Source organism: Choristoneura fumiferana, chromosome 12 (genome assembly GCF_025370935.1).
Source record: "Choristoneura fumiferana chromosome 12, NRCan_CFum_1, whole genome shotgun sequence".
In the NCBI taxonomy this organism is placed as follows: domain Eukaryota; kingdom Metazoa; phylum Arthropoda; class Insecta; order Lepidoptera; family Tortricidae; genus Choristoneura; species Choristoneura fumiferana.
Genome location: NC_133483.1, coordinates 10129153 through 10149895, shown reverse-complemented (window position 1 = coordinate 10149895; position 20743 = coordinate 10129153). Strand labels below are relative to the sequence as shown.

General features: G+C 39.5%; 2 protein-coding genes across 3 annotated transcripts in view; one reads left to right on the top strand and one right to left on the bottom strand.

The window, feature by feature from the left end:
* Grip (Glutamate receptor interacting protein) overlaps positions 1–20743 on the top strand; it is a 279195-nt gene that overhangs the window by 124747 nt on the left and 133705 nt on the right. The gene's annotated exons all lie outside the window — the stretch shown is intronic.
* LOC141433630 (uncharacterized) lies at positions 7393–18753 on the bottom strand. The gene is made up of 6 exons (XM_074095735.1): positions 18665–18753; positions 12926–13163; positions 12056–12249; positions 10943–11753; positions 8983–10845; positions 7393–8884 (listed from the first exon to the last, which is right to left on the bottom strand). Exons 1-6 carry the CDS (start codon positions 18751–18753, stop codon positions 7850–7852), a joined length of 4230 nt encoding a protein of 1409 aa, XP_073951836.1. The 3' UTR covers positions 7393–7849.

Here is a 20743-nt window from a genome sequence, read left to right as displayed (position 1 = left end):
CCATTTGCATGGCCCTTGCATTTTCCAAGTATCCCGTAAACATGATTATTTTACGATTTTCATTGTGCCTTTTATGATGAGGTTTTAGGCTTTGATTTTCTATTTTTATTCTTACTCTTCATTGTTAACACGTTTAATATTAAATGCAATGAGTAAAAACTCACAAAAAAAACTTAAAGATTGCCAATAAAATAACGGCAGGTTTCAATGATACTTAATTCTATAAGAACCAATTCCATAAGGGTAGCGTTAAAAAGCTGGACACCTTAACGTTCGGTAGTTAAAATTTGTATATTTTTTTCAAGTCAGTCCTTAACTACCATTTAGTGGTCCAAGTTTTTGGTCTCCACCCATATCTGTATCTATTTAAAGCTCATTTTTGCGAGCAGTTACTTGTGAAACTAAAAACAAGCTTGCGAGTGCGAGTTTTTGTGCTAAGTTCTGTTTTGTGCTTAAAAAATTTAAATTAGTATCACATAAATTTAAGTTATATACTCGTGGAACGGAGCGGTATAATCAAGAAAAGCTCGAAGAGCTTTTTCATATAAAGGTGAATCATAAAAACTTTTATATCTCTCTGATATGGAAGACCTTTTTCCTCAATTGAAGGGGGACATCAAAACAGATCATTAGGGTCATTAAGGTCCTCCAGGGCAATCACAATGGAAGCGGAACGGCCACTTCAGAGGGAACTAGTAAATGATTGATCGTATACAATTACACGAATTCGGTTTCTTTCGTAAAGGACAACTTACATTTACTTGGCGTGTTTAGATATTATAGAGCGAAATAAATAAATAAAAAGTATATCATGGGACAATTAACACTAATTGACCTAGCCCCAAACTAAGCAAAGCTTGTACTATCCATCGGAGTGGAGTATGTGTATTAAACGACTATGACCCGAGAGCAAACTTTGTATTATTTATACAAATACCTGCCCCAACCAGGGATCGAACCCAGAATCAAATTACCTGTCATTTATATCCACCTGTTTTTTCCTATAATTGACAAATAAACGTATTTGAATTTTGAATTTATGAATTTTGACCTCAAGCTTCACAGGTTTTTAACCACTTGGCTATTTGTGCGTCAAATTAAAATAATATGAATTATTATTAGCAGTCAATTAATTTTTGACTCAGTATACCTAAACATTAACGTGATTCGTAGGTCCATTGAAATAACGGTACAAACCGCAAAATAATACAACAGGATCGATCGGATAAGCCTGTGATTAATGCCAATCTTGATTAAAACAAAGTACTAATTAGTTAGACGATAGTCTAATCATTCTTTTTTTGACAGGAGGCCTATGCCCAGCAGTCGGTATGTCATCATTTAAAAATGGCAATTACCTAACGAAAAGTTTGGAGCGGTAGGCACAATAATTACACGTAAAACACATTTAGTTTCTTAAAATGGCTAACTTGAATACTTTATCCATCCAAATAAATTTTACTTTTAGCATTGTTACAATAATGTACACCACTTTTTCCATATTCAATCAGTTACCTGCAAAATGTTGTTGGCTCGGACCGGCTTCATCTCTAAACGTCATTTGTAAACGTTGCAATTCAATCCACTTAGAGTCCGTTGTTCGTTCATAAAAACCCCGTCCATTGTGAACAGGAACCACAGAACAGTAAAGAGAAGACAATACACAACCTTGCTTCGATAGGGTGCAAAGAGAAGATTTTCTAGAAATTACTAAGTACAGAGAAAATAATATTGGCTTTATTTAGCAAGCACTTTGTAAAACATTGGCTTCTTTAGCAATTGGGTCATTCCTCTTTAGGAATAACAACGTTTCTGAAGTTTGTGTTATATTATGAATCATAAAAGTGAGCTTTATAATAAATATTCGAAAATGTATGTTACTAAGGCTTGTACAGAATTAGGTGTAACCAGCAACTAAAACCACAAACCTCCAGAAAGGCGGCTGTAATATAGCACTCCTTTTATGTAGATATTTTTCAAAAAGCACCACTGTAACTTCACAATTGATGATCATATCATAACCTGCTGCTTTTATCGTGATAAAATTATTATTTATATTATATTATATAACTATAAAAATAACTATGGTCCTTCTATGGGCTGTTTTTTAATCTGAGATACTAAAATGACGTTTCATGTGTTACCTGTTTTTTGAGTCTAATAAATAGTGATGTGCGGCAACCGGTTATCACCGAAAGATTTTGTAGATACCTATGGTATGTGTAAAAATATTAAGATATGAACGGATCCGTGACGTACAAACATGTATGTAGGGCACTTAGGACATTTTAGAAAATGTAAAATGGGTCTAAAAATGCGACCGTTTTGGAGATATTTCTACTTTTTATAGAAAACGCACTAAACACATCCGATCACTAGGTGTACAGTAACGAATGTCGAATACTAAAAACATGAATGATGAATGATATCTGGCCCTATACTACGAAATGCAAAACTTGAACTTCGTATGTTGCCATCCCGCTGACGCTTATCTAATTTAATACGCTAGTGAAAGGGACGGTGTAATACGATCTTCGTGTTTCCAGTTTTGTAGTAGCCCCTCTGTGTTATGATTTTTTACTAAGTGAGTTTGGCACTAAGTAATATTAACACTGTATTTTTTTATTGGTTTAATCAATATCGTAAAAGTGCATTTATATTTTCAAAGTGGAAAGTAGAATATTGAATGCTTTAATGTTTTTTTTTTGTTATCATAAAATATACGTTTTATCGATTATTTACAATTATATCGGGAACTGAAATAATAGAACAGCACTGTTCGTTTTATGCTGGCCACATTATTTTTACATTTGACATTTCAGACTGTCATTTTAGTATCTAGGCTTCACAAATAGACCATAAATTAGTTTATTCAAAAAATGTGATCCATCAGATGACAAATTTCTCAGTGTGTATTGTGGTTTTGCTGAATAATTACTGATTAATAAATAACTAAATATAATAGGTATGAACTAAAATCGCCCATGTCTACCCGAAATTCGTAATGTCCAGCTGACAGTTGCACTTTTATGTTTAACCGACTTCAAAAAAGGAGGAGGTTCTATGTTCCAATGTTTGTATTTTCAGTAGTAACATTACAATGAGAGACAGACAGTCAAAAAGGTTTGTTAACATAAAGTAGCATTCAGTGCAAAAGCGACTGCAGGCGTTTAAACTTTTGCGCTGATGTGATGATTAATGAATGTTGCTATACAGTAACCTTTTAAATTGCGGGTAGGTAAAGAAAATTGATACCTAGTATAACTTTGATACGCAAATTTGAACCCTAAAAAGTTCCATAGCCATAACAATAACCCGTATAAATTATGTTCTCGAAAGTTCTCCAATTGAGACAAGGATCAGCAAGTGCAGCGTAGGATGTCCACCAACGAGATGGACGGATGACTTGGTTAAAGCCGCAGGTTCACCGGTGGATGCAGGTAGCTTCCAACATAAGCAATAACAACAACAATAACAACTGGAGGTTTGTGGGGGAGACCTTTGTTCAACAGAGGACGTCCTATAGCGGATATGCTGATGATGATGATGATGATGATTACGATAAATTATGTATTTTGCATGATTAATAAATTAAAAAAGGTGAAATATAATGTTAAAAGAAAAACTTTTTTTTTCATTTATTCCATTTAATACGGGGTGGGCTTGTGTAAATCGGGAGAGAAAGCAGATAAATTCACGATTTGTGTTCTTTCATGTAAGGTATTTTAAACTTTTCCGTATTAGTTAGATACATTGAATCCAGTGCATTGTCTGCTCTACCAAAACTACAGCACGGTAGAATTCGCCGCTAAAGAAAATGAAAATTCACCCTGTCCAAGCGTCAAACCGATTTCCCTGTACACATGCATTCCGCTTGAACCGTATTTCTACGTGTTTAAGACCTTTTTACATTGACTTTTTGGTTGTTTTTGTTGAAGGTAGATCTGAATTTCAGATGTGCCTTTTCCAGGCTGTTTGGGTGAACGCCAATGTTGGTATTCTAGGTCATTCACTGATTAGGTTAAAACCTGGAGCTTACGACATATTATGTGTTTTTTGTTTTACAAAAAACATTATATTGAGTCAAAAAAGTTTTATCATAGGCAGCTTTAGTGGGTATAGCTTTATTATAATTACTACAAATTTTCAGGAACCGTCGATTACTCCCTTTCCCTTCCCGATCGGAATTTTTCTTATGTTAACTAATTGCCACTAGAAATTAGATATTCTAAAATAAAATGGAGAAGCAAAGTAATTTGTAAAATTTAACGGAGGTATGGCGTTCCACTCCAACTTCGTATACCTCGTGGAAATTGGATAGTAGGTTTCAGTGGGGCTAGTCGCTGAGCAGATAATAAAAATGCTGTGAATTACAGATTTGTAATAGGCGTTAATTGCATTCAACTATTTTACTAGATACATTTAGTAACAATGAATAATTCATACCCATAGAATGAAATAAAGCTTATTTAGAATATTAAAACATAGCTTTACAATAATAAGTTCTGAAATACATGAAATATAAAAGTCTCAAGTTTGCATCTTGGAGTTCACTATTTATTTAGTTAAATAATTAATCATGAGAGCGTGAAACTACCTGATTTAAATGTATACCTGCAAGAATTTATGATTATATGGAGCTCATTGACACCTTAAAACGTGGTTATAATTTATGACGTGTTTTTAAAGTCCGTAAAGTGTTTTTAATAGTGCTGTAGCGACTAGACCGTATACCGCTGGCAGGTGGTAAAACTGACCATCTGGCAGGTTAGATTGACTTTATTATGTATAATGATAGTATTTTTATATTGTGCGATTCTAGAATTATATTTTAAAAGACGATTATCAGCGGTATACGTGCCAGAGCGCAGATTGCTCCCGACGCCCTGAAGGCCTGGATCTATCTTTTTAAAGTATTATTATAACAGGAATAAAACAAGATACTGAATTTTTTATTTTTATTTAATTAAGTTTAAAGCCACGCGCGTAGATTCCATGTACCTAGCTCATACTTAGCTACAGTCCCCACAGTACCTAAAATAATGTTTGAAAAGCGAGTTTTTTTGATAAAATTAATCAATATCATTAACTGATAGTCAAAATAGGTACCACAAACATTATATCATTAACTGAGTTAAAGCTTGAAGTGTTCTACAAATGAAGTAAGTATAACATATTTTCAAAAGTTTTGTAATATTTTCAAACATTTAAAGAAAAACCCTTACATGAAATATCCAGTTTCATAAAAACTGTAGCAATGTGCAGATTTTTCCACTGTTCACGGGTTTATTCAACCGCAAATAACGTAAGACCTCGCGGTCTATCCCTGGCAGTGCACTCTCTGCCAGCATAAAAACTATTTAACACACAGCAGTCAATGGAAAATAAAAGAATATCAAGTTTCAGTGCAATCTTCTGTTATTCTTAACTGAATTCTAGTTATGAAGGTAATGAAGATAATTGTTAACTAAAGTAAGAAGGAACACTCTTAGATAAACTATAATTTGATGTGCTGTCAAATTTGTCAGGCTTTCGCAAATTACGTGAGGTACTGAAACGGAACAAGAGGCACCTTGTACCGCTTCGTTCACAAATATATGAATAAATAATAAATAAACATAAAATTAAATAACTACTGCAAGTTCACAATGTATTAAATAAGCCTCTGCTGTTTACCATGTCTGGTCTCTATTATTCGGTTAATCGCTTATTTATTTACCTAAATGATCACATTAAAAGAAAGGGTGACTATATTTAACCACAAGGGAATACATGGATTCAAATGAAATATAATATACTTGATGATAAAACAATAAAGCTCTTCGATTTTCACAGCTCCATACATTATTCAAACTTAACTAACCTTCGCTTCATTCATCTTACGGTGTTAATATGACTATCTCATTACAACCATTATGAACTTTATTTCCTTCGCGTTCTAACACTTTCATTAATAAAATCGGTAGTTCTCCTATTAGGCGCTGCCTCCCTAGTGATTCATATTGTAAATTTACCTTAAATGCATGGGGTTTGGCCATAATCACAAACAAATTAAAAGCGGATAGAGAAGAAGGTATCGTGCGTCTCACGGTCTAACTCTTTTACATATTGTTTAGAATTAACTTTTACGTTTCATTCTTCATTCATTATTCAGGGTCGTTCACCTGTCTCGCTCTTACTCTTACAAACTCTATTTCTTTCGCACTCTGGCGACTCCATTCAAGCTGCAATATTCTTCTTTTATCGTTCGGAACTGACAGCCATATGTCTGTCTCGTTCTGACCTTCGCGAGCTCTATTTCTATCACACTCGAGTGACTTAGTAAAACCGCGTAGTACTCCTGTTAGGTGATGCGTTCCTGGTGATGTATACTGTGAAAGATCCGGCTGGAAGCGCGGACATGGAGGCATATAGGGCCCGGGAAAGTTGTAGTTCAAGTACTTGTATACTCCTAATGACTCCTGTTATCCTGGTAGTTAGTGAGGTAGGAAATCCAGCTAGTTGCTTAGCTCGAGGAGAGCATTGAGCATAAGGAGATTGAGTTATATAAGTGACGTCGTGAAATGTAGGAATATATGTAAACACCGGGATCGCGAGAGAAACCGTTGACTTTGTAATAATTCTTGTGGCAGGGGCGTCGCTGTCGCATAGTATTACGCTATTGTATAAAGACTAGCTGTATGTGAAGTGAAGGAATTAACTGTAAACCTTTAGGCGGTTCTGTCTCCCTGGTAGTCGAAGACACAGTTAGAGACACAGAAGCTTGAATTGTAGGAACCCTTGGGCCACAGCTAGCTTGTAAATAGCTCGTGTGACAGGAAAAGCCATTACGGCCGTAGAATCCTTAGGTTTACGAAACACGGGAGGCATCGTTTCACTGAGTAATAGCAAACGTTTTTCCCCCGAAGGGATAAAAACGATATATTTCATGTCTTGCCTAGGCTTGACCTGTGAGATTACGCTATTCATTTAACTATCGAGAAACACAAAGGACTCGTCTCCCCGCGCCGTCCAGCCGCGCTCTCGCTCCCACCCGCGCTACCCGCGCCCGCGACCACGCCCCCGCGGGGCCGCGGCGCGGCGAGCGACTGCGTGAGCGCGCTTCCTCAGTACCTTGATATTGTAAGTCGTCAAGGAATTACTTGGTCAAGCCTAGGCAAGACATGAAATATATCGTTTTTATCCCTTCGGGGGAAAAACGTTTGCTATTTCATGGTCTGTGCCGTCGGCTTGACCTGTGAGAAATGTTTAGGTTCTGACGACGCGGGGAAGCGTACTGTGAATATAATTATGTGTGTTATCATTTATGTACCTATATATACTTAATAAAGCAGAAAGGTATGGATCGAGAGGTAGGTAAGTTATGTAAGTGCTTGTAATTAAACAAAAGTGTAGGAAATCACTTGCTTGTAATTAACTGCCAAATATTTAGGTAGTATCAGTAGTATGTGATTCATAAGGCGATGCCTCTAACATAAGTACTTATTAAATGTAATCAACAGGTAACTTAAATATCTTTGTTTAAAAAGAAACAAAACAATCATAAAATATTTTATATCCAACTCGGATAAAGGAACAATTCAAATGTTAAGCATATGAAAATAACAATAAATCTGTTTAAGTAACTTAAACAAATTAGATAACTGAGATCCGTGATTAATAAGCAGTAACACCGGTAGTCGGTTGTCTTAAACTTAAAAGTACAAAACATAACAATACTTCAAACAATACTTCAGTCTCTTCGAAATAGCTTTATGAGATCAGAAGTAAGTATAATAGTTAATCTCTAATAAACTATCCAATAATAAAATAAGTATCAGACTTATATTTTGGAACTCAATTCCAAGTATCACAACGTATTAAAACTAGAATCAATCAAATTTACATTCAAGTTGTCTACTAAGTTAGGGGCTCTGATTACCTCCCTAAAGTAGTGTTTAAGAACGTTACGCTCACTCCGCCAATTTCCGTTCCTAAGGATGTTGTCTACAGGCATATTGTTATCTCTTCTAGAAGAGGCAACGGCGGAGCGAATACTTCCAGGGGCAAAAGGTATGCCTAGGTCCGCAAATGCTGTCTTGATCCACCCTGCAATAACTGCTCTTGAAGCTGCCCTAACCCGTCCCCTTGAGGTAACAAAAAGTGAGTCAATTCGAGCATTATCTGAAGATCGTCTCATCTCTGAGAGCAACAAGTATAGTTTTGTCCAACGAACTGGGTCGAGTTTCTCATTAGGGATCGCAGAAAGCTGCCAGGCCGACTGCCTGTGAGTTGTACTGTCGGTCTTAGAGCCAAAATCAGGCCAGAATGTAACGGTTGTCTCTGTAAGTAACATACTCGTCTCATTTATGTTCAGTAGGGTCAAATCATGCACTCGTCTTCCAGATGCCACCAACAGTATCAGTGCTAGATGGCGGGAGACTTGAAAGATACTATCCTCTTCTACAGGGTTTCGTTCCATCCAATCAATCAGTTGCCTTATATCCCAAATATATTTTTTATTCGAAGTAGGTTCTGTTAATTCAATAGCTTTAATTATTTGTTTTACTAAAACGTTGTTCGTGATATATTCCCTTCTTACTGGGTTAGCAAAATTTGCAATTACTGATTTATGTAGTTTCACTGTACTGGCTGACAACTTCTTTTTTCTAAACAGATAGCTTAGATGTTGTGCAACATGGTGGCCATCAGGATTGTATGGGTCATGTCCTAGTACTCTGCATCGATCCAACCAAGTTTTCCAAGGAGCTGAGTAGGTTTTAAGAGTAGACGACCTCCATGATCTTTTGAGAAGTTCACAATCTTCTGCGTGCCAATCTGAAGTTATAGTCGACCACCCCGTATTCTCCATGCCTCCAAGCGTAAGTTTTGGGCGTTCGGGAGACTCGCATGAGTTGTCATGTCCTGAAGGTGATGATTGAGGTTGCGAATCTGGAAAGGGGCACTCATCGCTCTTGCCTTCAGGTCTGACCTCCAAAACACTTTCTCCCATCGTGGTACTATTATGATGTAGGTTCCCCTCGCTTGGTTCAGGTGGGCTAATACCCGAGGTATTAGAGATGGAGGTGGAAAGATCCAGGCTAGGTTGAACTGCCATACCCTGCTGAATGCGTCGGTGAACTGGGCTTCCTTGTCTTTCACATCTCGAGAGACGTAGGCTGGAACCACCCTCGATTGTCTGGTTGCAAATAAGTCTATTTCGGGAGTTCCCCATTTGAGAAATATCAGATTGGTCACTCGTTCGGACAGGTGCCAGTCCGCGAAGGACTTCTGACGGGATAGACTGTCTGCTATGTCGTTGCAGATGCCTGGGATGTATTGGGGGCATAGATCCACTCGTAAGGTTTGTGTCAAATGTAGTAGTTGTGACACAAGCGCTGTTAGGTGACGAGAGCGTGTCCCTCCCTGTTTCTTGATATATGCCACGACTGTTCGATTGTCCGATTGAACTACGACCCTTTTCTCCTTCAAGTAGGTCGTTTCCGATCGAAAGGCTTGTAACACTGCATACAGTTCCTTCTTGTTGATATGCCATTGCTTTTGAGCTGGGGTCCATAGACCGCTGATCATCGTTTCGTCTATCTGAGCTCCCCAACCTTGGTCTGACGCATCTGAGGTGATGAACACTGTCACTCGATACTTTATCAGAGATCCATTTTGCTTCAGGTTCCCTAGCCACCAGGCACATTCTTGAAGAATAATTGGTGTAATAGGGATCATTTTCTTTTTCTGGTGTTCTGGCAAAAGGTTGGCTGCTCGTTGCAGATTTCTGCAATGTAACCTTCCTAGAGGAATTACGAAGCTGGCAAAATTTAGTTTGCCCAACAAGCTCTTGGCTAGTTGCCAGTTCCATTCTTGATCTCTTAAGATTTTGTTTAAATCCTTTTCTATTGATAGGATTTTCTTTTGAGGTAGTGAAGTAGCATTTTGTAAAGTGTTCCACACTATTCCCAGGTACTCTATTTGTTGAAGGGGTTCGTTTAGAGATTTCTCTGTGTTTATGATCCAACCCAATTTTGTCAAAAAGTTTACTGCTTTTATAGCATCCTCTCGCAGTTTTATTGGATTCTGGCAGGCAAGAAGGAAGTCGTCCAGGTACACGACCACCCTTATGCCCATGTCTTGAAGTCGTGATACTACCCAATTTGATAGCCTTGCAAATGTGAGAGGAGCAGTGGAGAGACCGAAAGGCAGGCACGTGAATTGCAATACCCGACCCTGATGGACTATTGATAGAAATCTTCTGTGTTGAGTTTTTATGGGCACGTGGAAGTATGCCTGGGAGATGTCGATCTTTACGAGATAATCTCCTTGTTGAAGAAAATGAGGTACTTTGAAGTGGTTTAACAAGCGAAATTTTCTGGGCAGAAGATATCGGTTGAGGCCTCGTAGATTGATTATGGGTCGAATCTTCCCATCCGACTTTGGGACTGGGAACATTGTTGACAGAAATCCTGACTGAACTGACGTGTGTTCCAAAATACCTTGGTCTATGAGAGAGATTATCTCCTGCGTCATTTCTTTTGTCTCGAATTTTCTTAGTATATGGGTATAAAAAGGGATCAGAGGAGGTTTTGCCACAAAAGGAATTGTGTAGCCCTCTATTATGTTTAAAATACTTTTGGGGGCACCTGTGCTCTTCCAGACCTCTAAAAAGGAGCGAAGTCTGCCTCCTCTGAAATGCCTCACCTCAGGTACTTTTATACTTTCTTGAAGCATGTCCCTTAGAGGAACGTCCTCGAGCTGATGAGGAAATGGGTTGCGTTGGACGCCTCGAACTTTGTCCCGTTTTATCGGAGTGACGACTTCTGAGTTTGTTGACTGCTTTCTTTTTCGACACTTTGCCTTGGGAAAACCCGGATGCGCTGATGTAACGCTTGCCTTCGGTTCGCCTTGGTTTGTTGCTGCGAAAGAAAATTTGTTGCGGCGGTTGCTTCAGTACCTCTGCAAGTTTTGTTTCGCAGAAGAGATGGGTTGTTGATGGAGGAACAGAATTTAAAAGTGACGCTTGGTATTCATCTTTGGGGATAAGGAGGTTTCTCCTCTGCTCTATAATCTCATTCCTACGACCACATGCAAATTGCAAGAGATCATCTGATATGGTCTTCATGGCGGAGCCAGTAGAGAGGTGACTCTTTAGGTCTTCTTTGAGCCCGGGATGCTTATTAGAGAGATCTTTGAGAGCCCCGTGTAGGGCATCTCGTTGCATCAAAAGACCGTGGACCACTGTTCCAAGAACATAGTCCATTTTCCCTAGTTGGTCCTGTACAGGGTTAGGTGTAATGTGTTTGACTAAGACAGGGTTGGCTTTTAGGGTTCCAAAAACGGGTGCAGCGTGTAATCTTTTCTGTACCTCGACGTACCTGATTTGATTATATGTGGTGTCACCTAATCTTAGTACTTTTACACCCTGTTCCGCAATGTGTGGTTTTGGGTTAGGTATAACAGGGTCTTGTGGCTTGGTGCAGGGTTGCCAGTCAAAATCGTCATCTGAGCCTAAGGGGGGCTCGGGCGGTTTCCATGCAGAGGTAGCTTGCGTTGAAGACTTTTCAGTAACTGGAGGGCCGTTGTTCTCTGAAGAATAAGCTGAAGCAGAGTCTTCGTCCGTACTCTCACAGGCAGAGTTCTCCTGCGAGTCAAATGGAGTCTCAAATTTCTTCATAAAAGACTCCAACATCTCCTTCAGTACCATATGATTTTCTTCTAACCGGCTTAATCTGTCCTGTCGCTTGGACACCCGAACCGAGCTGTTACTGCGCCGAGAAGAGTGGGTAACAGAGCCGTTGTCTTCGGTATCGGCAGATAATTCGCGGTTTGCTTCCTCCCGACAGATTAGTAAGGGCTTTATATCCGCTAGAGCAGCTACCACCAACTCATTTTGTACAGCAGAACCACGGATCCGTGCCGCGAGAGAAGCTGGGCCGATAATAAGACCGACGCACAGAGGCCACTCTAATAATTTTAGCTTAATATCTCTATAAGCTCTCTCAGAAAGAGAGGAACAGTTCGGTGAAAATGCGCGAGCCAAACCAGTCGTCGGGATCGCGAATCTGACCTTGTTGAGGAGTCTAATTCATTTCCTAGCAAATCTTCTTTAGAGTAAGTATGAACTCTCCATTCTTGCCAGCCGTCAGGAAGATGCGCCGAAATAAGACGCGTTAGCCTGCTGAGGATCACGTTGTCTCCAGGGTCATCCGCCTCCCATCCGAGTAATGATCCAAGAGAGCGCATGTCTCCTGATTCCGTGGCCTGAAAAACAGGAACTCAGTGAGTGTCTTGTAATGAAACGGCTCACACTGCCCGTACGACTAAAGCGTACAGCCTGAACTTGCACGCACGCGGATTGCCAAGCTGACCCGTACGGCTCACTAGGCTGGCCCGTACGGCTCACCAAACTGACCCGTACGGCTCATCAAACGGGCCCGTCCGGCTCACCAACCTGACCCGTACGGCTCACCGACCTGACCCGTACGGCTCACCAAACTGACCCGTACGGCTCACCAGGCTGGCCCGTACGGCTCATAGGTTTGACCCGTACGGCTCGCTATTCTGGCCCGCACGGCTCGCAGTTTCGGGCCGTACATGTACTAAGTATCTCATTAGCAATTTTATGTTTACCACATTAATACATATTACGATGTATAAGATACATAGTACATAGTGCTCAAGGTGTAAATATCATTCACAACTCTGGGTTGAAAAGACCGCAGAGAATGTAAGTGAAAATATAAGATAGATCGGAGCCGAGATGGGCAGTACATTCCGATATTTGCGCTTGATAAGCGTACACCGAGCGTTGGGCTATTTATTTGAATAGCTGCTACTTGTATGCGGAGCAGTACAAGTGTATAACCTTAAAGGTTAGCAAAAACAAACTGAAATAAATAAACACAAGCACTTACAAAATAAACATAACTGCACTTACCATTGATACGTGGGAAAACAATCCTATAATAACACAACACTGGCGATCTAAGCGATCTCGAACGAGCTTCGTCGTTACTAATAAAGTCACTGTGTACTCGCGTAGCGTAATGAAAGCGTACTGAGGAAGCGCGCTCACGCAGTCGCTCGCCGCGCCGCGGCCCCGCGGGGGCGTGGTCGCGGGCGCGGGTAGCGCGGGGGGAGCGAGAGCGCGGCTGGACGGCGCGGGGAGACGAGTCCTTTGTGTTTCTCGATAGTTAAATGAATAGCGTAATCTCACAGGTCAAGCCGACGGCACAGACCATGAAATAGGAAATATAACTGAAGTTCAAGTAGCTCGAAACTCGATGCTTAGAACGCCACGGCCTGTGTAATAGTCCGTACGCTAGGAGATGGCGGAGGAGGCTTAAGCGTTTCTGGCTCTCGGAACACATAGTATGAGACGTCGATATAGTAGGGAACGTATATGTGCGCGTAGACACCGCTGCCTCGTAACAATTCGCAATAGTATTAAGTCTAGCTGTTTGCCAAAGTGTAGGAGTTGCCTGTAACCCCTTAAACGCTTCTGTCTCCCTGGTAGTTGAAAGCGCGGTTGTAGGCGCAAGGGCGCGAAGTGTAGAAAACTCTCGGGTCGCTACTGTCCCAGTAATAGCTTGTATGATTGGAAACGCAGTTGCTCTAGTAAAAGCTCGGAGTTTACGAAACGCATGAGACACCGTTGTCTTTGAAAGAATAGGAAGTGTAGCTATTGGCCAAATAGCTCGAAACGTGATACTCTAAACGCCGCTGTCTCCGCAGCAGGACGAGCGCTAGGAAATGAAGGAATTTACTTAAGCTCTCCGGACGCCGGAAACGCATAGCACGAAACGCCGTTGACGCAGCAGTAGTATGTGTAACAGGAAGTGTAGATATACGCGCGGGAGGCGCTGCCACACGGAATCGCGCAATAGTAGGAGTCTTAGCTGTGTACGTAAACGCCGGTATTGCATAAAACCTCTTAAGCGGCTCTGTCTCCCTAGTAGTCTAAAACACAGGTATAGGCGCTGCAGTATGGATTGTGGGAAAACCTTGAACAGCAGCTGTAGTTGTAAACGCTTGTATGATAGGAAATGCAGTTGTTCCAGTAAAAGCTCGAAGTTTACGAAACGCATGAGACACCGTTGTCTATGAAAGAATAGGAAGTGTAGCTGTTGGTTAAGTAGCTCGAAACGCGATACTCGAAACGCCGCTGTCTCTGCAGTAGGACGAGTGCTAGGAAACGAAGGAATTTACTTAAGCTCTCCGGACGCCGGAAACGCATAGCACGAAACGCCGTTGGCGCTGCAGTAGTATGTGTAACAGGAAGTGTAGGTATACGCGCGGGAGGCGCTGCCGCACGGAATCGCGCAATAGTAGGATTCTTAGCTGTGTACGTAAACACCGGAATTACATAAAACCTCTTAAGCGGCTCTGTCTCCTTAGTAACCTAAGACACAGGTGTAGGCGCAGTCGTATGAATTGTAGGAAATCCTTGAATAGCTACTGTAGTTGTAGACGCTTGGATGTTAGGAAGCGCAGTTGTAACCGTAGGAGCATAAAGCGCGCGAGATGCGCGAGACTTAGCTGAAGCGATATGCGGAAGGGCCCGAAATGCACGGAAACGAGGGAACGCAGGCGGCCGGAGGCGCAGCAATATTAAGAAAACCCCTTAACGGCGCTGGCGCCTTAGTAGCTGGGGAAACAGGAAGTGCTTATAGAGCAGGAAATGTAGGAGTGTTAGCAGTATTAGCAGGTGGGGTAGATGTAGTTATAGCAGGAATACACGCTGTCGCACAAAAAAACTATAAAAAGGGCTGCGGCTCGTAGGAACGGATAGTCAACTTTGGGTTCTTTCAAGTGCAGGTCGTTACGCTGCTGGGTAATTGATCTACATAGTAACTACGCGATTTTATTTGTATATAAGCTGGCGGGCTGGCAGTGTTAGGCCGATGTCGCTGGGGTTACCCACGCGTTTTGTTTCGGTCTTTTCGCTGTTAGTTCTCCAGGCTTCATTTTTGTGTTGTGAATAGCTGGCGGGATGGTAGCGGAGCCGATGTCGCTAGGGGAGTACCCATGCGTTTTGTTTCGGTTCCTTTGCTATTAGCCCTCCAGTTTTCCTTATTCCATGGGATCGGACCGCTTTATATTCGCTTGAAAGTAGGGACTGTACGGGACGAGGTTCCCGGCCTCTAAACCTGATACCTAACGGTGATATACGAAAGTTTAGAGGTATAACGTCCTTCGGGACGGGACGGAATTGAGGAGAACGATTCCGCGTCTGACTATAGTCGCCAACTCTGGCGGTCAGGCTATCTTCTCCCCGGCGCGTACCCGGGCACCGTGTATCCGCAGTGTCGGTGCACGTGAGTTCGGTGGTGCTGGACCCCCCTTTATATATGTATATATTCGCACAATTATCTCTCCGCCCTACTCCACTCGCATCCCTGACTTCGGTCGCGGGTGGGGTTATTACACATGGCGTAGGATTAGGAATAGGTACACTAGAGGATGCCACCTCGATCCCTTAGTTAGTTAGCTAGCAGTTTCCCTGTCATTCCGGAAAACTTTGAACATTACACACCACGCAATTAAAAATAAATGTGAGGTGCTCGCCATCTCTAGTTTTGGGACGTAAGTATTACATTTTAGCCTAGGTAGATCGATACAAGGCTAGGTTTGTTAGGGCATCTAGGTACGTTGAATAGGTTTGTGGTAGGGAAGGTATTTACTAGGCGGTATTTCATAGGTTTATAGGGCGTAAGACCAAACTTCATGAGTTTGGTACGTTTTACCACTTTTATTGTACTAGGAGACCAGAACTAGGCAAGGTCCGTTAGGTTTTGATCGTACATCGTCTAGGTTAACACGCGTTCGGTTTATAGGGCGTTGTAGGGAACTAACGGTTATCATTAGAAATTCGCCGGTGAATGTATGATGCTGCTGCTGGGGCTCGCTTGGGGATCGTTGTCTGACTGAACTGGCCATTCGGTCGGATAGTGATTCCTAGGGAGAGTACCGCACGGTGCGCGATATTGCCTAATCTTAAGATTAGAATTAAGTCTAGATTTAAGGAGCGCTTAGGGACATCTAATACGAAAATAGAAAAATAATGAAATAATAATTTATTAAAGTTTCTATGTCTGAGGTTGACACAATTATGGGATACCTACTAATAATTCCATTCAAAGAAAATTCTCGACATTTATGTGTTATATTTGGTCAAAGCTAGGCATGTAGCAAAGTTCTATTCTTGACAGGGGAACGCTAATCATGTACTGAGAGCCAGACTGAATTAATCATAAATGTATAAACTATCTGCTATCGACAGATTCTTACAAAACAATAATATAATTAATTGCAGTATTCTTAAAGTGAGTAACTCATATTGTGTTTAACTGTACAGACGGGAAGACCATTACCTCCATCCAATAGATATTAAGTTGGCTGGTATTCTATAGGTAGTGAATGAATACTACTTACCTGCAAATCTAACAATCTGCCTTTACTTGGTAAGATAAGAATACCCGATTTATTATCTACTAACCCGGTCTATAAACGGTGGGAGGTAAGGGGGGGTATACATATAAAATATATATATATTAACCCTTTCTACATTAACCTCAAGCTTATAATTAATCGTTGAAAGTGATGATGTAGATTATTTCCAAATAAATCCTATAATTCTTCATGAGTATTCAATCAATACAAATACAAGCTAAAGTAAGAATAAACCTAACACCTAGTGCATTAATACATTATAGGAAGGGAAAATATATTTCATCTACAAACAACTGGCAAGCATTATTGCTGGTGATTATATACTTTACCTAGGTACAACATTTTAGCTTGCACTTGAGTCCAGAATTCCACCGTTGTGGAACTAACATAGCTAAAAATTAGAACTGGTAGGCGGATGAGAATTGTTGTATACTATTAACTAATTAACCACTTCATAACCACGCAATTACCAAAATTATCAACTCTCAAGTCTTGAGCAGTAGGCTCCTCTCTCTCAGGGTGATCATATAAGGCGATAGGTAGTGTTATTAAATTAAATACTGAACCACCAATCTTCACTTTTCACTAAAAGTACCGTATGGGTTACCTAGGACGGACACAACGAAGGGTCAATCATTTTATTTAGGCACTAGACAACCACTAGACGATCACATGGCCAAATCAAATCATCACGCTATCATATAGTAGGTTTCAGACATCTCAGTAGGACTCATAAGCTCTAGTTATATAGGTAGGCTGCACATAGGTAGGTCATAGCTTTGAGCTTAGGAGTTTTGATTTAATTAACAGAGCTTTAGGTTCATGAGGTCGAACCTTAGGTAGGTTTAGCTTTTGAGCTGAGCTAGTTAGAGTAGCTTTAGGTTTAGCTTTGAGTTGGTAGAGTAGGTTAGTATAAATAGGGCGGAAAAGTTTTATCGGGGGGGTTTCGTTACAGTACCTAGTGATTTTACTGAGGTAATTCGAGAATAAGGAACAAATCCTAACGCTCCAATTGCTTAAATGATCATGAGTATCTTGTTTATCTAAGATACATAACAAGCAAAACATCGGCCTTGATGAAATCAAAGCTATTCATTCACAATTCCGTCACAATTTATTTTTATAAGCTGGATTTTGAAAGAAAATAGATTAAGTAGTTAAAAGTACCTTACCGTAATAATCCACTTTTAGTGACAACATTGGGTATCCTAATAAAATAAATGAAATTGACCGATACTGATTCCCGAAATTAAAAACATAAATTTCATACTTATGTTGTTTGATATTATGAATGTACGGGTTAGTTGCTAAATGAATAACAACAACCTAATATTTTTTGTGTAAATTACTTTTCAAATTATTCAAATTTGGATCCTTATCAGTTATTGACAAATTTGTATTATGTATGTATAATTTTACTGAATATTTATTAACTTTGACTGTAAGTATAATTAAACACAGGAAAAGAGAAACAGATACAATACAAAACTTTTGTTGTGAAAAACATGTTGTACAACCAGATACCGTGTTTTCTGTTGACTTTACTACCTATTGACTTGAAATCAATCTGCAATCCCCCTGGTGTTGCAGGTGTCTATGGGCGGTGGTGATCTCTTACCATCAAGAGACCCACTTGTTCGTTTGCCATCCAGTCGAATAAAACAAAAAAAAAACCCCAGGAAAAAAGTTATAAGCAGGTTTTCAGCAGTACCCTCTCCAAACGAGTGTTTAAAATAAATTTACGTGGTCTATTGTCCTAACGGAACCCTTTTTACGTTATAGATTTTTACTTTTCGCTCCTCACAGCCTTAGGCTGGATACCGGCGAAGGGAAAATTCCCTAGGTGCCTTAAAATATTTATAAAAAACCCTTTCCCGACGAAAAATGCCTCGCTAAGAAGGGTGTAAGGCTCTCAAAATGGGTTGTTATTATTTCATAATATTGAGTTGAGGTTTTTAGTGAGGATAATACTCGTAGCGGGAAAAGGTAAGACCGTTTGGGGCTTAACTTCGTTATGCTGGTAGATTGAGTTAACTTTCAAATAAATAATATTTTTAGACTTAAGAAATTACTTAACACGGACATAATTCAGAACTGAAATGATATCATAGAGGTATGTAGGTACCTAAATATATACATTAGTTAGGTTACGCATCAGCAGAAACATGAATAAGTTACAAAATGGAAGATTTGTTTTTCAGTAGGTGAGAATAGAGAATATTACATGAAGCTCTGCGCAGGGGGCGACAGTAGCGCAATCGTCATGAGAACGTCATAGTTCTCTTTGTATTTTATCGCCATGACCACAGCCATGACGGATCATGACCAAAGATTATTGGTACCTATAGAAATCATGATATATTTATTCGTAACAAAATAACATGATATTTACCATCGATTGGGCTACATTCCAAAAAAAAAATTGAAATAATATGTTATTATGACATCCTGTGGCCATTTAAGATATTCAAAAAACTGTTTACTATTTGTGCTAGTGCTGCACTCCGACGGCAAAAATTGCAGTAATATTCACTATTACTAGGTATCGGAAAAAATACGTTCTACATCACCTTACTTTATATACATAGTAGGTACTACGTGTAATATCAAATTCCAAAAATGCAAGGCGTATGCAGAAGAAATACTCTTTCCCTTAAATTTACCTTCTACAAGTAAAAAAAGGCTCGTGACCATAAGATCTATTTTCCTTTGCTCAGTATGAGCGATAATCTGCTTTACCAATTGAGTATGACATAGGTACTGCATCAAACTGTCAACCTGCTGAACATAATCTTGTTTAAAGGTGACCATTATAGCAACCCTACCACTACACCTTGGCACTGATAAACACTGACAATTAAATAGAACATTATTTGATTCAAAATCTTACGAGGCTGTTTATAAAAAGGTTTGGTATTGATATGAAACTAGATATATGTTAGAGGTGTATACTATTTTGACCCTTGTTACCATGTCAAGTAGGTAAGTATAATTTGATATGCCCTTGTCTACTTAGTGTTTTGGTTTCAAAACGTATTAAGAGTCTATGACTGTATAAAGGAATTAATTTAATAACTGACGAAGGTTTTCCTACTCCCACTGTACTTTTTCCAAAATCTGCCAGATTTTAAATTCAAAGTTACCTAACAATTTTACCTTATTACGGTGAGCATGTACCTACCCTCTAACATCAAAGAGTATTTTGCGAATACCTCACGAGAGTGTCTGTGGGGTAGAGATTACAAAATAAGTGGGTGGGGGTTCCTCCCTCCTACCGGATATAGCCTTCCAATAATAGCCGGGTATTTCTCCGAAAAATATGTTATTCGAAAGGTGGAATTTAAAAATGTGTTAATGTGTTCTTGAAGTTTTGCAGGATTTGGTAGAAAATAAGTAGCAGAACGCTGCTGTCAATCTCAGATATAATTAATGTAAAACATGTGCACGATGTGTTACGATGTTTTTGTGTAATATGAATACAATCAGTAGTTTCAATCCGTTTTGCATTAGTAACTGAAATTTTGTGGTGTTATTATGTTATGGTTTAATATTTGATTAATAAACTATGTTGGTATTATATTATTTGATGATTAGAACTTATATTGTATCCACCACATAATATTAAACTAAACTGACAAAGAGTAGCATTAAACAAAGAATTATGAAAAGGCTTTGGAAAAAAGATAAGAGATATGTATGTATGTAGTTATGTAAATTCTTTATTGTGCAAAAGAAAAGACACAAAATACAATTAACAAACTTTGGGATACTAGATATGTTACCAAAAGTAAAAACATTTTCCTAACTGGAAATATTATGTTTCACCTTTGTCCTGTAAAAGTACATTGTGTCTTAAGAGCGGTAAATAAGGAATTACGAACGAGAGTCTATTAGAAGCCCGAAATTTAAGACTGAGTCGATGTTCGTAATTCAAGTACCGTCCGTGCGACATACAATGTTTTTCATCACATTTGCGAGTAAAATTTTATAATTGTAAAATAAAAATAAAATTTGGAAATATTGCCAATACTGCCGGCTGCGCTCTTGGCCCCTCACCCTCCTCCTACCACCCTCCGCCTATTTTTAGTGAAGGGACGGTTACGCAAAGATAAAAAAAAACCAGGAAAATTTATTTTCAGGAATTTGTATTTAAAAATCCTCTAAATTAGGTATTTATTACTGCTACTTTACTAACAATAAATATGAAAAAAAAATTACGGTTTTTTGCACTTAGGTACAACATAAACATGCGGATCGGAAATGGCGGGAAAACAAACATCTCGCTTATTATTATTTTTTCCTG